The sequence below is a fragment of the Hippocampus bargibanti genome, linkage group LG11, assembly GCF_051943395.1.
Source record: "Hippocampus bargibanti isolate YZ-2025 linkage group LG11, ASM5194339v1, whole genome shotgun sequence".
Lineage (NCBI taxonomy): Eukaryota > Metazoa > Chordata > Actinopteri > Syngnathiformes > Syngnathidae > Hippocampus > Hippocampus bargibanti.
In genome coordinates this window covers 9,312,756-9,329,657 of record NC_142744.1, presented here as the reverse complement: position 1 = coordinate 9,329,657, position 16,902 = coordinate 9,312,756, and the positions used below count along the sequence as shown (strand labels likewise).

At 40.9% G+C, this 16,902-nt stretch overlaps 1 protein-coding gene across 1 annotated transcript; it reads left to right on the top strand.

Annotated features, from left to right (window-relative positions):
• The first annotated feature begins 1,407 nt into the window (after positions 1–1,407).
• On the top strand, positions 1,408–16,809 carry cacnb2b (calcium voltage-gated channel auxiliary subunit beta 2b). Its single transcript, XM_089009123.1, has 13 exons — positions 1,408–1,762; positions 4,451–4,516; positions 4,628–4,750; positions 6,856–6,995; positions 7,070–7,131; positions 7,202–7,227; positions 7,972–8,052; positions 8,154–8,212; positions 8,386–8,495; positions 9,374–9,525; positions 11,120–11,215; positions 12,639–12,812; positions 15,078–16,809. The coding sequence occupies exons 1-13, from the start codon at positions 1,745–1,747 to the stop codon at positions 15,573–15,575; spliced, it is 1,605 nt and encodes a 534-aa protein (XP_088865249.1). The 5' UTR covers positions 1,408–1,744; the 3' UTR covers positions 15,576–16,809.
• Positions 16,810–16,902: the final 93 nt, after the last annotated feature.

Sequence of the window (16,902 nt, the reverse complement as noted above, 5' to 3'; positions counted from 1 at the left end):
TTCTCAGCCCCGCCCAGACTCCCCCTCTGCCTTATCACGTAGGTTATTATATAATTCTACTTCGCGGATTTTCGTCCATCGCGGGTGGTCCTGGTCCCCATTTACCGCGAAAAACGAGGGATTAATACACTGTCAAACTAAACATAATAAATTACACATCGTGTGTCAAATACGCAAAGCAAACACGAGAGCGGATTCATCTGACGGCGACTGAGTCAAACGCGATCACGTGACTCAAGGGAACTTCATCCTGCCGCATCACCAGCAGTAAACATTACTTCTTCGGCACATTTACCCCCATTAACGTACACCAGCGCCCCATGGCGCTCATTGTGGGAACATTTGGTCCACGCGAACCGCTCAGACCCAGTCAGGACGGCCTTGAAGACCTCTGCCAAGGGAGGAAACGTTCCCTTCGGCGGTGGAACTTTAAACACAAAGGCAGAATTGTTCGAACGAGGAGTTTGTCCGCCGAAGCGAGGCGAGGGGACTTGCTTGCTTGTTAACGCGAAAGGGAAAGCCGGCGGAGCACTTACACGCTTCGAGTGTTCCAATGGTTGCAATTTATATCCGTATATCATCGCTCCAATCGTCGCTATCTGCAAGAACTTTTCACAATGTCCATCCACTCATCGCCTTTTGATTCTTTCTAAATTTAACACGCGATGTGTTGAGATGGCGGTTTAATTTTTTTCAAATTGTCTGGTGTTTATGATTTGTTTTAATAACTTTTAGGCCTTTAACTACACTTTCGTAACCCCCGGCCCCCCGGGCACCCGCGACCACAGTGAGGATAAAGCGATTTGGAAAATGGATGAATGAATGAATTAATTAATATACTGATTAAAACGTAATCCTAGAAGTAATTGTGATTTTAGGTTCTCAATTTTCTGACATATTTTACTGTCCTGAGTCCTGTTCATTCACTGAGCGTTGTGGTGGTTTCCTAATATTTCGACGTCATTTTCATGTCTTTATTGTATTTTTTCTTGACATTTAACATTTGTTTTTTTTAGTTCAATTGTTAATTTATTATTATTGTTATTATTATTATTTTACTTTTAATTACCACACAATATTAAAATGGCACACTGAAAGAGAATACTGTAGTTTTACTTATAACAGACATAAAACAAGGTTGCATTAAAATGTACCACTTAAAAATACTCCGGAAAGTCTTTTGTTTGCTTTTTTTGCTTTCTTATTTTTTAGAACCGTGTCATCACGATTGAGTGAACTGTCATGGATTCACTCACGTGGGAATTAAATGCCATCTCCCAATTGAGTCTGTCGCTTCACTGAATCACGTTTGGATGTAGGCAGCGTGTGTGCGCGCGTGTGTGTGCGGGGCCTGACAAACCCAATGCGCATGCACAAGCGGGTTTATTTAACCGGCGTGCACCGCGAATCGGACTTGTCAGTGCTGCCGGACGCGCGCAACAGATGCGCACCGGGGAATAAGCTCTTAATACCCCCGAAGACTCTCAAGAGAAACCCACCCCATCCTCACGCAACTCCTTAAATCCTCGCATGGTGCCGTTTCCGTGGGAGTACCTGAGTATTTTTTTAATATAATTTTGTCTAATTCAGGAAGGTTTTTTACGCGTGTCGCCGGACTGCGTGGACCAATTCTCATCCGGTTTTACAACGCAGTGGGTCCTGTATGTGTCAATCAAAAGGGGTCGCAGGTGAAGCGCGAACTCGGACACGTGTGGAATGACAGCAGAGGTCGTTGCGAGGCGAGATGCCACCCAAGAAAAAGGTAAAATGACTCAACGCGATGTGTTGAGAGTTCGTACGTGTAGAACAGGAAGTGTCACCGAACGCGCCATTTGTTGCACTGTCCGTTAATCCCCCCGCGAGGCCCTTCGACTTGGTTAAACCAGCCAGTGTGCGTGAATGTGCGCGTGGCCTCTCACCGAGGCGTGGATGTAGAAGGGGTTATGTAATCTCTTCGTCTAGAACCGAGAGTTGATGGAGCCTATTAATGCAAGAGATGGTTTTGATGTTGATTTGAATTACAAGGGTGGGTTGTACTTCGGTTTGTTCACTCAAGTGAATGCAGGTTGCCAAATGTCTTTCTGATAAATTAAAAATTAACAACTTTATATTTGGTTGATAAAATGGCGACCGCGCGCTTTGTCTCCCCAGAGTTCTATAATACAATCAAAAGTTAGTGACATTACTCTAATAGTCTGGCATATTAGTTGCTTTGACTTGTGAGAGCAAATAGAAACATTCCAAAATATGTGTGTTATGTTCACTGAAGATTCCAAATTGTGTTCGAATGCTTGTCCTTGTTTGCCCTACCACCAACTGTGCCAAAAATGGACTCCGCCTCTCTTTCAGAGTCATCTTGGATGGCCTCCAACTCAATTGAGTCTCACTTTGAGAGGCTACATGATGAAATGGCTAGTTAGCATGCTAACTGGTTAGCTAGCTTTCAGTTAGGAATCACAGGAACTGGTTTTCATAATGTGATCTGCGTATGTTGCGTGACATTTGAACATGTTTGAAAAGTTGGCAGCGTGACTTCACCTGGCCGACTGTCAGGAACCTCTTTTAAGCCTCTTATGCCGTCTTTCCACCCAGATACCTGCTCTCCTTTCCACGGTGGGAAGTGGGGCAACAATATGGCGGGTTCAAATTAGTTATGCTGTGCTTTCTAAAACATTCAGAGTTTCACTTGAACTCATTCACTGCCAGACGTGCAAAAATGTGTCCACTCCAGTGCCAGGGTTTTTGTCATTGGCAGTCGAAATCCAGGACCTACAGAATATTGAGTTTTAGGACTGAATAATTAAACGGAGCGCAAGAAACCTTAGACTCTCTTCTTTCATCAGAAAAAAATAGTTAATTCCTAAATTTTATGGGTCTGGACTTATATGAGCTTGAAATGAGGGTGGCTGCCCAAAATACAATGCAATACATTCATATTGGTTTATATAGCGCTTGAACAACTAAAGCTGGAACAAAGCGCAAACATGGGGAAAAAGGAAATGCTGCTCTCTTGTAGAAGGGAAAATCATTGCCAAAGGTCTGGTCAGCGCTTTATCGCCATCTAAGCATGAAACAACAAAGCCTGAATAAATTTGCGAATCGCGCTCTGTTATATTTTCAATTCCCAAATAAATGTGTGATTGGCAGTGAAAGAGTTAAGTACCAATGGGCCACTCCATACTGTAACGGGAAGCGCATGTTCTTTTTTTTGGTTTAACTTCATGATCTGTGTAACTGCGCAAAAATATTTCATAAAAAGATCTGTACATAGTGCAAGTAGAAAAAAATCATATTTAATACATGTAACTGTAAAGAAAAAGTAGTGCGTAACCGCAAGCCCTACTGTTGTGCCTTTTAATGTGGTGTGTCATATATTTGGTAAACTTTTATATATTTATGCATCTACCCCGGTCAAGGATGACGCTTCGTACTGATGTCACAACGTTTATTGTGAAACACTTGGAACACCGTGAAAACTAGATAGGACATTGAAACGACGACATTACAATAAGTTCGACAAGACATACAATAAATAAGCAAATTAATACGTACCGTGTGCACCTTATTAACCGAAAGTAGATAAACTTTGACGTAGACTTTAGCCTGTCGTTCTCTCTCTCTAGCAGTTACTCTGGTTCTGTCTCTCTCACCTTACTCTCGTTCATTGAAACACATGACACGGAAGCGGAAGTGATAATGACAAAACATTATATTGACTACAATTTTAAGAAAAACACACATATAAAGGTTCACATAGAAACGTTAAACACTTTTACAGAACAAGACCAAATAAATTATATTTTTGGAAATAGTTTTTCCTTCATTGAAGGTGCGCCTTATATATGGAAAAAGTTTGAACATCCACCATTCATTGGGGGTGCACCTTGTACTTCGGTGCTCCTTATACACCGGAAAATACTGTCATTATTTTATTTACTTGTAACTTGAACTCCCTCCCATCATAAATCAAGTCTTACTTTACTCAATTTACATTGCATGCTTGCAAAAATCATGTTTTTTTTTTACAGTACATTCGCCCATTGCTCACAATATATTCTGATCATCATTGACTGGAAATGAAGCGCCTCAAAAAAAACCATAAAGTTCAAGATAAAAATAATAACAGCGCACAGCTATTGTATGTCTTCTGTAATGGCTGAAATAGAGTCATTCCTATCTTTCTCTCTCTTTCTCTCTTTTTAAATCCCGGATTGGCACATGCTATCTTAATCTCTTCGCTGTGACACAATCCTGACCCGCAGAGAGCAAGAGAGGCCCTTTATTTATGGACCATCTTGATTATTTTTTTAAACCTTTTATAAAATACCCAAATGGGGTTGCAACCTTTTCTTAATTGTAGTTGAATACGTTATTTCATGAAAGTTGCTTATTCCTGGGTACTTTTTAATCGAAGCAGAGGAATAATGAATGCGGTTGTGTCCTCTTTCAGGGAGAGCGTCACGACTCGGACGCGGTTGAGGAGAGAAATGCCCAAGTTCAATTGGAGAAAGCACAGGTGTGTCAGACCCACTGCAGCCTTCAGATAATCTCTTGGCCTGATGAAAAATTGTAATTTATGAAAAAAAAATCAATTCATTAGTGGATTTATGTCCATCTGTGTCCTTAGTACCGACCCGTGGCTTTCGCCGTACGCTGCAACTTCTCCTACACGCCAGCAGATGACGACAACGTGCCAGTGCCGGGCCAGGCCATCACATTTGAGGCCCGAGATTTCCTCCATGTCAAAGAGGTTGGAAACAATCGTTCTGTATTTTTCCCACTGGTAAAACAGTGCCTTAAAGGACAACCGACACCATTTTTTTGTTTCCTAACAGACATCAGAAAAACGTTTTATAGCATCTAAAATAGCCAAAACACGCAGGCTGATATTTTTAGTCAAATGCAAAACACCAATAAGAATGACTTAAAGTGTCCCAAAACTACTTCAAAATGGCCTCAGAAAGTTTCAGTTTCAGAAGGTCCCGCCCCCTTGTTCATGGCGTCACACCAGGACGCCTTGCTCTAGAATCAAAACAATGGCTTCAGATTCAGAGAAGATGCTTTCTTGTTACTCATCCAGTTATGAACATGATTCAAATAGTTCTGAAGAGGAAAGCATAAATGTTTGCAATTGATTAAAGAAGTCCTCCCATATCTATTCGAGCCGTCAGGACTGCAATGTAGCGTCCCAGAAAATGCACAATATGGTGCCCAAGCTCCGTTGGAAATGGACTGATTTGTCTGCCGGGAATGTGTGTTAACTTGTATCAAATAGTAATTTTGGCGCAACACACAACGATTCACCATCATGTTATTTATGTGTTTTCCTTCTAATTTCGACGCAGATCAACACAAAGTTTCAGACCAAACAAAGTACCCAAAATGCATTGTGTGTCGCTTTCTCGGTCAGGGGCGTTCCTTTAGTGACGTCACGTCAGGCATCATCATCAACTCGAAAACAAGACTTCCTGAATATTCAGCGCGGGTCTTAAAACGTAAAATATAGCTATATGCGGTGGAATCTTTGTAAAATACGCTTAGTAGAAGTCATTTGAATTTATTATACAAATTATGGACATAACTTGTCCAGAGGCGTCGGTTGTCCTTTAAGATAGGAATTTAATTAGTTCCTTGACTCTGCTCTTTACTTAAAAAAAAACGTATCTCAAATCAAAGTTGCCATTTTGAAATTAATGTAAATATGATTCAACTGGTCCAGCCAACCCGCCCCTACCCAGAAAATAAAATGCATCATGTGTTTTTTAATGTGACCTATAATATTCATACATGACATAATTAAATATAGCAATACAGAATCTAACAGTTTTGGTCAAATTTTCTTCATCGGGCAGAAAGTCAGACAAACAATTATTTGGATTGGATTGGATGTATATTTATTTGTCTTGCAGTGGAGAAATGTACATTTCACAGCAGCAAAGTTATGAAAGGAAGAGGAACGGAAAGAAAGAAGTAGAAAAACAAAATACAGGAGCTGCTGATTTTAAGTCCTGTAGTCTCATCTCTAAACTTCTCAGTGCAGAAGTAACATCAGTCAGTCTTTGTGAAGAATATATGTCTGTGAGAATTACATGGTTTTTCCACATGTTGCAGCACTGTTTGTGTTCAAAAATCTGTTGCTTACCTCATTCACTGCCATTCACGAATGTATTCGGGAATTGAAACTATGACGTGAAGACCCATTTCAGAATTTGTTCAGGTTTTGTTTTTTGTTGTGAGGGGGTGCCGATAAAGCACTGGTCAGACCTCTGGTAATGTTTTGTGGTAGTTTTTGCCTTTTGCCCCCATTTCAAGGTCATATAACTCCAGACCCATATAACTTAATTATATTTAATTAACTCTTTTTTTGTGATGACATAACAGTGTCTAAGGTTTCTTACGCTGCATTTAATGTTTATATTGTTCTAAAACTCAATATATCCGACCCTGTTTGCATGTAATTTTCTCCGTGCGTGCATAGAAATTCGAGACTTTACTGTATTCTGTGGGCCCTGCAACTTGAGTAAAAATGACAAAAACCCTGGCACTGGAGTGCACACATTTTTGCACGTCTGGCAATGAAATAGTTAAAGGGTCACGCCACCACCCCATAGTTGTATGCTAGCATCCAGATAGCAAAAGCTACAGTATATGTTTGCTTTAAATGCCCTGTGTCAAGTCTATATTTAGTTTTGCCTTATTCAGCTTAGAGTTGAAATAAACATTTTTTTAAAATGTTAAGAAGTTATATCAGCCCAAAATTCTGCTTGTTATGAAGTAACTTGGGCGACCTTGCCACCATGCATGCTTCGTATCTGAACTTTGTGCTCACAGCAGCGCCACTCAATGCATTCACAGAAATTTAACAACGAATGGTGGATCGGCCGACCTGTGAAGGAGGACAGTGTGGTGGGCTTCATCCCCAGTCCGGTCAACTTGGAAACAATCCTGATCAGGAGAGAAGTCCAGGCCAGGAAGGCGGCCAAGGCTTTAGCCAAGTACGTCGTCGTTCACCCAAGTTGACTTTCAAAGTGCTGTCAAATGTACTCCAATCGAATCTTTGTTGATTCAGCAAAGCATCGTCGCAAATAGCTCATGATATGAACTCCAAGAAATACACGCCTCCATCGCAAGGTGAGAATGGAGCTTTGGTGGATGTATGGCATGTGACACCATCTAATCGTATACTTTCTGTCTTCAACAGCTAATCAGCAGGTGAAAAAGAAGCCGGTGAGTCTGTTATTTTTCTTTTTAACAGGATGGATAATTTCTTCTTTGGGGGTAAACGAATCCATCGCATGGCACTGTTTCAAAATACAGTCAAACCTCAGTTTTCAAACGTCTTGGTTCTCATCCCATTCGGATTTCAACCAAAAATGTCATCTTTTTTATGCCACGGTATACAACCGAAATTTGGTTTTCAACCAAACTGAGTGCATCTGAATGCATCACTCGACTACCCTCCGCTTCCTTATACGTCACTTCCTTAGATGTCACGTCTTCCTCATTGTGACCGACGCATTAATATTGTTGTTGTTTTATTTTTGCGAAAATGCAGACATATTTGGTTAAGATCTCCTGAATAGTATGATTTTAAAGCAAGCAGAGGATGGTTTGAAAAGTTAGTGTGCCCTGTGTTTGCCCAAAGACAGCTGGGATAGATGCCAACATGCCCCGTGGCAAAAAGAAAATTGGTGACAATAAAAGTTTGTTTTTATAGAATTTTACACATGACCTGCTCTATTTTTAAGTTTTTATCCGGTTTATGCGATGAAATAGTTAAAAAGTTGTTTTCTAGACTTTGAACGGATTAAGATTTTTTACACTGATTTTAATGGAAAGTGCTGTTTTGGTTTTTGATCAAATCGGTTTTCGAACCGATTCTGAAACGGATTATGGTCGAAAACCGAGGTATCACTGTACAGTCCAATCCAATCAAATCCCATCAAAGTGTATCTTTTGATTTGGGCGCAGGGGGAGCAGGTGTCCATGTACGACGTGGTGCCCACCATGCGTCCTGTGGTTCTTATGGGACCGTCGCTAAAGGGCTTAGAGGTGAGACACACCCTTTAAAATTCACTCTTTTAGTCCCTGCCCCCGACACTTTATTGAATAGCTTTTCTATGCCACTTCATTGCCCTTTCCTTTTGTTCCAGGTAACGGACATGATGCAAAAAGCCCTTTTTGACTTTTTGAAACATCGATTCCAAGGCAGGTTAGTTCAATGCGGCATCAAAGTCCTTTGGGGTCCATTCCTACCCGGCGACAGCGCAGATTGTAACTTCAAAATCACTTTTGTCGGTTCTGTTGTAAACCAAACCCCCCACTCCCTGCCTCACTCTGTATATTAATTCTGAATTATTATTAGTTTTATTTCTTTCCCCACAGAATCACAATCACGCGGGTGACGGCGGACATCTCTCTGGCTAAGCGTTCCATACTGAACAACCCGGGGAAAAAAGCCTTAATTGACCGTACCAACACTCGTTCCAATTTAGGTAATTAAAAAAAATTAGACTCAAATTGGCTCCTACTGAGTGTAACTTTCCTCTTTAAAAAAATCTGACCTGCTGTCTTCATTTCTTTTTTTTGTCACAGATGCTGCTGGTATGTAAAAAACTGCATTTCCATATTATCATTGTTTAAATGCTCCTTCATCCCCAGCGCTCTTCCATGTCTTGTCCAGTCATTCAATAAATAAATAAACAAATTGATTGATTAATCCATCGATTAATTTGTTGGTTAATTAACTCATTCACTGCTAGAGGTGCAAAAATGTGTCCACTCCTGTGCCAGGGGTTTTGTCATTTTCACTCAAATTGCAGGACCCACAGAATATTGAGTTTTAGGTCTACATAAACATTCAATACAGCATTAGAAATATTAGACTCTCTTTTTCATCAGAAAAAAAGAGTAATTTTATAAGTTGTATGGGTCTGGAGTTATCTGAGTTTGAAATGGGGACAGCTGTACAAAATACAATACGATGCATAATTATTGATTGAAATAGTGCTTTAACAACTGCTTAACAAAGCGCTACCATGGACAAAAGGCAAATTCTGCCCCCTCGTGGAAGGGAAAAAAAACATTGCTAGAGGTCTGACCAGTGCTTCAATAATAATAATAATAATAATCATGATAATACAGTTAATTGATAAACGCCGTTTTTGCCCCCCACCCGCCCGCGAAAAAAACCCAAAACCCGAAAATTTTCAAGAATGGCGCTCCACGTCATATTTTCAATTCCCGAATAAATTCGTGAATAGCATTGAATGAGTTAATGAATCGATTAATTTAACCTAGATTATAATCCACACAGTACACCTTTGAAATGCTAATTCCGAAAAATAACACAGAACATTTTCTCCGTTTGCAGCCCAGATCCAGGGGGAGGTAGAACGCATATTTGAACTGGCCCGCAGTTTACAGCTGGTGGTACTAGATGCAGACACAGTCAACCACCCCTTACAGGTGTCCAAGACCTCCTTGGCGCCGATCCTCGTCTATGTCAAGATTTCCTCTCCAAAGGTAAACTCCATCTTGTGTTCATCGCAGATGGTCAATCATGAACAGGTGTCCATATATGCACTTGTCACGAGAACTGCCCGAGCCCATGATTGATGTAGTAGTCGTGTCATCGGACTTGTGACCGCGAGAGCGTTGGCGCAGTGTCTGAAACTCATGACAAAAAGTTAGTGGACATCCGGGCAGACAACTGTGAAAGGTTGCCGGCCCGGCCATAAAGTTGCCTGCCCCATTTTTCACAACTTGAAACACAATAAGACGACTAATCAAAAAAAAAACATTGTTGCGAAGTATAAAGGATTTTTTTAAATACAGGAAGTACCGACCACAAATGCTCCCATGCTTGATTTATACTAAATATCCCTTGCTGAAGATTTTGCTCCAGTTGTCGTTTGTCGTCATGGTGATGCCACGTTTGCATTGTGTTGTCTGCTCAAAGCTACATGGACTCCACTTTCTCGGCGGCTTTCAAAACTCTCAAGTACACTTTTCAGTCAGGGTGTAGTCAGAAGCAGGCTTTTGATTGGCTGCTAGTGCCGAGTATGCAAATTGACAAACGAATGTTTGTTTGCCAATTTGCATATTCTGACTACACCCTGACTGAAAAGTGTACTTGAGAGTTTTGAAAGCGCTGAGAAAGTGCAGTCCACGTGGCTCAAAGCGGTTTGTTTGTGGCTTCTGCGTTATTGAATAAAAAAAATGTTTGATTTGAAAAAAAATAGCTTTTTTTTTCTTGAAGTTGTCGGGCATCCGGGGCGAAGACGTTTTGAAAGTTGTACGCCCGACGTAAAAGTTGTACGCCCCGAGCCACCGGTCAGACGCTATTTCAAAAGCTTCGTTGGTGCTATAAACTGATTAGCACCCCTTATAGTGTGTTGGCTCTGCTGGTGGTTGAGATGCCGGTTTCAACTACCAGACCTAAATCTATTGTGAGGCTTTGCTACAAATGCAGAATCCCACCTCCAGCAGATTTTGCTTCATCCCGGGGGGAGGTGGAGTGTCACATTGAGTCGAAGTGGTTCCAGGACTCCATTGTTGACGTGGCCTAAAGGTGGCTGGTGCCTTTTGGTGACCAGATTCCTTAAAGGATCCTTAACAGATAAGTGGAATAACTCTGTCACCCATGCGGGGTGAAAAGTAGCCGCTGTGTTCCTGAGAGAAGCCAGATGAAGTGGCTCGGTGTACTTGGTGAGGCAATCTGGGCACATTCCACCAGGAGAAAGCCAGATGAAGTGGCTCGGGTACTTGGTGAGGCAATCTGGGCACATTCCACCAGGAGAAAGCCCGTGGAGTGACACAAGATACATTTTTAAGAACGTCTTGAGCCCTACAACGCCTTGGGAGTCCCCTAAGAAACCTGGATGAAGTGGCTGGGGAGAAGGAATACTGACATTCCCTGTTCAAGTTGCTGATTCCACCCCAGATTGGCAAAAGCAAATCAATGAAGTGCGACTATTTCATAAACATTTCTCAATATCATTTCTACTATTTTCATATCAAAGAGAGGATTTGAGATCTGACTTTTTCTGTGTGTTCTTTAAACTCTTATTTATCTCAAGGCCCATGAATTCACAAAACAGTATCTAATTTTCTACAGGTGTTGACCAGGCTGATCAAGACCAGGGGAAAGTCTCAAACCAAACACCTCAATGTTCAGTTGGTAGCTGCAGACAAGCTGGCCCAGTGTCCGCCGGTGAGCGCCGCAATCTTTGGGCCAAATATGAGTAGACGATGGAGTTCTGTAAAATCAGAAGTGTCGTGGTGGCTGGGTAAAGTAATTGTAAACATACTTATATAAGCCTTAAACATACTTATTTAAGCCATTAAGGCGTTAAATGTTTAAAGGACAACCGACGTCTCCGGACAAGTTGTGTCCAAAATTTGTAAAATGGCTTCAAATGACTTCTACTGAGCGTATTTTTACAAAGATTCCACTGCATATAACTATATTTTACGTTTTAAGACTCGCGCTGAATATTCAGGAAGTCTTGTTTTCGAGTTGATGACGATGCCTGACGTGACGTCACGTCTGGAACGCCCCTGACAGAGAAACCAACACACAATGCATTTGGGTACTTTGTTTGTCTGAAAACTTCGTGTTGATCCGCGTCGAAATTAGAAGGAAAACACATAAAGCGATGGTGAATCGTTGTGTGTTACACCAAGACTAATATTTGATACCAGTTGACACAAATTCCCAGCAGACAAATCAGCCCATTTCCGACGGCGCTTGGGCGCCATCTTGTGCATTTTCTGGGACGCTACATTGGAGTCCAGACGCCTCAAAATGAGACGGAAGGACTTCTTTAATCGATTGCAAACTTTTATGCTTTCCTCTTCATAAATATTTGAATCATATTCATAACTGGATGAGTAACAAGAAAGCATCTTATCCGAATCTGAAGCCATTGTTTTGATTCTAGAGCAAGACAAGATGTTCTGGCGTGACATCACGAACAAGGGGGCGGGACCTCTGAAACTCGCCATCCCGAGGTCATTTTGAAGTAGTTTTGGGACACTTTAACTCATTTTTATTGGTGTTATTCATTTGACTAAAAATATCAGCCTGCATGTTTTGGCTATTTTAGATGCTATAAAACGTTTTTCTGATGTCAGTGAGGAAACAAAAAAAATGGTGTCGGTTGTCCTTTAAGGCTTGTATAAGTAACATGGATTAGTTTGCACTGAAAAATAAGCATTTAATAAAATGTATATTCTATAAGGATATGTACATGTACAACAAAATCTTACAACAACAATGTTCATGTGTACCGTTGTTCGTGACTCAAATGTTCGTAAGTAGGGGAGTGTCTATAAGCAATTGAAGTTAAATGCAGAAACAGAGGTGAGACCTGAACCACAGGAAGTATATAATTGTATATATAAAAAATAAGAATTTTTGTTTTATGTTTATTTTGATAGCAAATGTGAACTGGAAGGGGCATATACTAGTTTGAAGCCTCTTTTTATTAGATTTTCACTCACTATTTCATGTTCAAATATTGCATTGGAATTTGATTATTTTTTTGACAGGTGTTTCAAATCAAGTGACTTTTGACATTTCTTCATTCTCACTGTGTATTTTTTTCTGTTTACTTCTTGGTCCCCCCCACTAGGAAATGTTCGACGTCATCTTGGACGAGAATCAGCTGATGGACGCTTGCGAGCACATCGCCGACTATCTGGAGTCCTACTGGAGAGCCACACATCCACCCGAGATGGAGGCCACCAACAATCTGGTGGCAAAGCTTGCCGAGAACACACTGCCCGTTGGTCCCACCATCGCACCGGTCGGTTCTATTTGAGGGCACTTTCATGTCGGTCATAACATATCCCAACCACACCCAACACACACATCGTATGTTAAATACAGTGATACCTCGGTTTACGAACACTTTAGCTCACGAACTTTTCGCCTTAAGAACGTTAAATTCGTGAGAATATAATCTTGGCAGACAAACTATTTTTCGGGAAACACACGGAGTGCCACAATGAGTGATGTGTCGTTCGCTGGCGAGCCGGTTCTTGGAGCCGGATCTCTGAAGTGAACGAAGGTGGAAATGGTAGCCAGCTTTTTTTTCCCTCTATTCCCCACCCGCAGTCTTTGGTTAAAGTCGCATGTGATTGATCACGATCCGTGGTAGAGGAAGGAAGGGACACGCGCAGCACGACACATGCAGCATTGAGGAGGGGAGTGACCACATTAACAAAGAAATGACAAAAAAAGGTGACACAATGGATAGAAAACTGTGAAATTTGCACTCGTTTCAACTTTGATAGTTCATAGGCATAGTTTAGACTGCAAGGTTAAAATGTCCCATCAATCAGGCTCCACAAAAAACCCGCACAAGCCATCAGTTCAATTTGAAATGAAAAGACAAGCAAGGGAACCAGCTATTAATGAAGTTTCTAGTATGTCTGCCTGCATCTGTTGCTGTTGCAATATCACAACTTCCAAGATGTACAACGCAGAGCTCCTTAAGACACTTGATGCAAAAAGCTATCAACCCAACCAAACAGAACACAATTGATGACGAACTGGGTCAAATTATCGCAGAGAAAGCACTGCAACTTCACTCAGATATCGTCAAGAGGCAACCTGGACGTTCATCATCCATTGATGATTTCAAGGCTAGCCACGGATGATTCGACAACTTGAAGTGCTGTACAGGGATTCATAGTGTCATTTGTAATGGTGAGGCAGCCAGTTCTGACAATAAAGCTGCCAAAGCCTATGAGGAATCATTCCACCAAGATGGCGCAAGAAGAAGGCTACATTCCTCATCAAGTGTTTAATTCTGATGAAACCAGCCTTTTTTGGAAAAAAATGTTGAACCGGATTTTCATTACACAGGAAGAGAAGTCCGTTCCAGGGCATAAGAATATGAAAGATAGGCCTCCTTCCTACAGTCCTTATGTAATGTGACTTTCCCTCCCATCAAGCCATCAACAACCATCACAAAGGTAAATAAAATGACTATTATACAGTACAGTTTATTTCTGTAATTACAATACCATAGCACATTTATTATACATAAAATAAGGTATATTCGGTGTAGTTTTAAAGCTTATTTAGTAGAAAATTATGTTTTATGGGGACATGGGAACAGATTATTCTCATTTTACTGGTTTCCTATGGGAAATTAATGTTTGGAATACACACTTTTCGCCTTACACGCACTTTCTGGGAACCAATTAAGTTTGTAAGCCAAGGTATCACTGTATACCCAAAGTGCTTATATTTTCATGGCCTTTTGAATCAATTCCTCCATCTTCCGTCTGATTTCTCCATTCCTCCATCTTATATTTCTCCCCATCATCCTACTCCTCCACTGGAAAGTGACATTTTCTGGTGAGTGACGAATCATCCCCCCTGCAGTGTGTGTCAATTGTTTAGCCTCCTCTGGCTCCCATCCTCAACTTCATTAAACTTACCAAACAGAAATTAGAAAGAAAAAAAAGTTGGAATAGTTTGTAGGAGCTGTGAAGCGGATTCTCTATCCACTCACGACAGGCGGCAATCAATAATAATTTATATTACAGTAAAGTATCGTTATATCGATATCGGTTATATCGATAGTACTGCTTATTACAATACTATTTCTATGAACGCAAGGAGAACATTTACATGCCGCAGGATTGGTTATATCGATATTTTTTCCGACTCCCGAGAATATCGATATAACGAGACTTTACTGTAATTTGTATTTTTGGAGCAGTTTCATTTGACGTGTAGCCTCAAAATAATTTTATTTTTTTGTAACTTGCATCTTTATTCTTTTTAAAACATATAAAACCGTTTGAAATTGAACATTTGAATACAGAATCGCCTTATGGCCAATTTGTATCACATTCTTTTGTAAATGTGAACATTATTCAACAAGAAAACAACTAATCAACAAAACAATAACAAGAAAGAAAGTTACCCATATAGTATTTTGAATTTGTTTTTAAATACAAAAGGGACCTCATATTTGAGAAATAAATTCAGCGTAAAAGCGATGATAATAAATACACATCTACAAAAATGTGATTGTTGCCGTTTATTTTGCCAGGACGAGCAACAGAACAAGAAGCCAGCCGGGTCCAAGAGGAAGGGTCCCGACGACAACCTGTCCAGCCAGGAGCCCCCCTCTTCAGCCCAGCGGAAACCCGATAAGGGTCGACGAGAGGATGATGAGGAGGAGCGTCTATTATGTAGTGAAACTAAGCAAGCCCAGCACTCTCACCACCACCGCCATCATCATCATCACCACCACCATCGCAGAACGGAGGCCACTCACAATCACAAGCCTGAAGGCGAGGAAGAATACGATGAGGTGGAGGACGATGGACGCTCTCACCACATTACCCGCCGCCATCATAACCATCATCATCATCATCATCACCGCGATGAGGACTACGGACACCGTAGGCCGCACCAGCATTCCACGGAGGACCACGAGGACCACAACGGCAGAGGCAGCGAGCGAGAGGCTCTCTGGACCAGCGAGAGGGACAAGGACCGAGGCAGAGACGCGAGGCTGAGCCATAGAGATTCACATTTACACTAGTTTCTGCTCTGACTTTTCTGTAAAAAATCTGATTGACAAATATTTATTATTGTACAGTATATTTGGAGCACATTTTATTACAAAAACTGATGTTCTAGTTTTGGTACAAACAGAGGAGTTATCCAATTAAATCACTTTATATGAGCACAACTTTGACTTTTGTTGATAAATAGAGCAGTTCATTATAAACCCAATGGAATATTATTCGTGGCAATTTCTGATAATTTTTCAGTCTGTTGGCCTCAATTCCTGCCGTTATTTATTTATCAATCTATTTATTTTTATTTATCGATCTATTTATTTATCAATCTACTTATTTATATTTGCCGTTGTGGATGATTGTCGAAATCGTTTGTAATGATATGAGCAAATCATATTTGCCTGTGTGATTACCGTGTCTGGTGGTCGAGTAATGCCTCGTTTGACTAGTAATGTCTGCCCTCAGCACACGATGCAAACTGAGCATGCACAGAATTTCAAATCAACCTCGCGACGCTGCACCTGTTACATCCCGGGCCTAACCTCTCTAAGCACTTTAATTCTGAAAGGAAAAAAGTAAACTCTTCAAACAAGCTGTTTTATTGGAGTGAATCTGCAAGTACAATGTAACTCATCGTTCCTGTATATGATAATTGTCCATGTTAAGCGCTTTGTTATAGCTTCAGTTGTTGCGAAAGCGCCATATAAATCAATATGTATTGTATTGTATCAGAACTGACCTGGATTTCAAATGGACGTTAAAAGAATCGGAACAGGAACTTCCACGAAGAAAAATGAATGGGGGGAACGTCAAGTTGAGCAAAACCACCCACTGGCAGAAAGAAACAACATCACTACTCATTCCGGAGAACAGTCCACAAAGCGGGGAAAAAGGAAACTCGACGTCCATCCGCAGCTCTTAAGATAACAGGTAACATGTCCGAAAACTGGAGGTGGTTCAAACGGCGCGTTGAACTGTTTTTGGGTGCAATTTGAGCTGGGAGATGACTTGGAAGATAATTTGACATTTGCTCCCGAGTGCGATAGAACAAAGCTGCCAAAAATAATGGAAAACTTTGAGACTTGCATTCACAAAATCAATGTGTGACGTTTGAAAGACTGATTTTTTTTTAGGTGTGTGCCACCATCTTGAGAAAATGTTGATCGACATATAAATAAGATAACAAACGTTGGTTAGATTGACAGAATTTTGTGTGGCAACACAAAATTAGCCTGAGAGAGAGAAGAAGATGCTCGGAGAGTCAGGTCATGACCCGGAGAAAGATTTAGCACTGTGTAGACCTGCACAAACTTCATTTCACTCATAACTCTTTATCTTGCGGTGTTC

What these genes read in the sequence shown, in the direction of transcription:
- cacnb2b (XM_089009123.1), top strand. An exon ending in AAACATCGATTCCAAGGCAG is followed by an intron (nt 8,213 to 8,385) that starts GTTAGTTCAATG and finishes CTTTCCCCACAG; the next exon opens with AATCACAATCACGCGGGTGA. An exon ending in AGCTGGCCCAGTGTCCGCCG is followed by an intron (nt 11,216 to 12,638) that starts GTGAGCGCCGCA and finishes CCCCCCCACTAG; the next exon opens with GAAATGTTCGACGTCATCTT.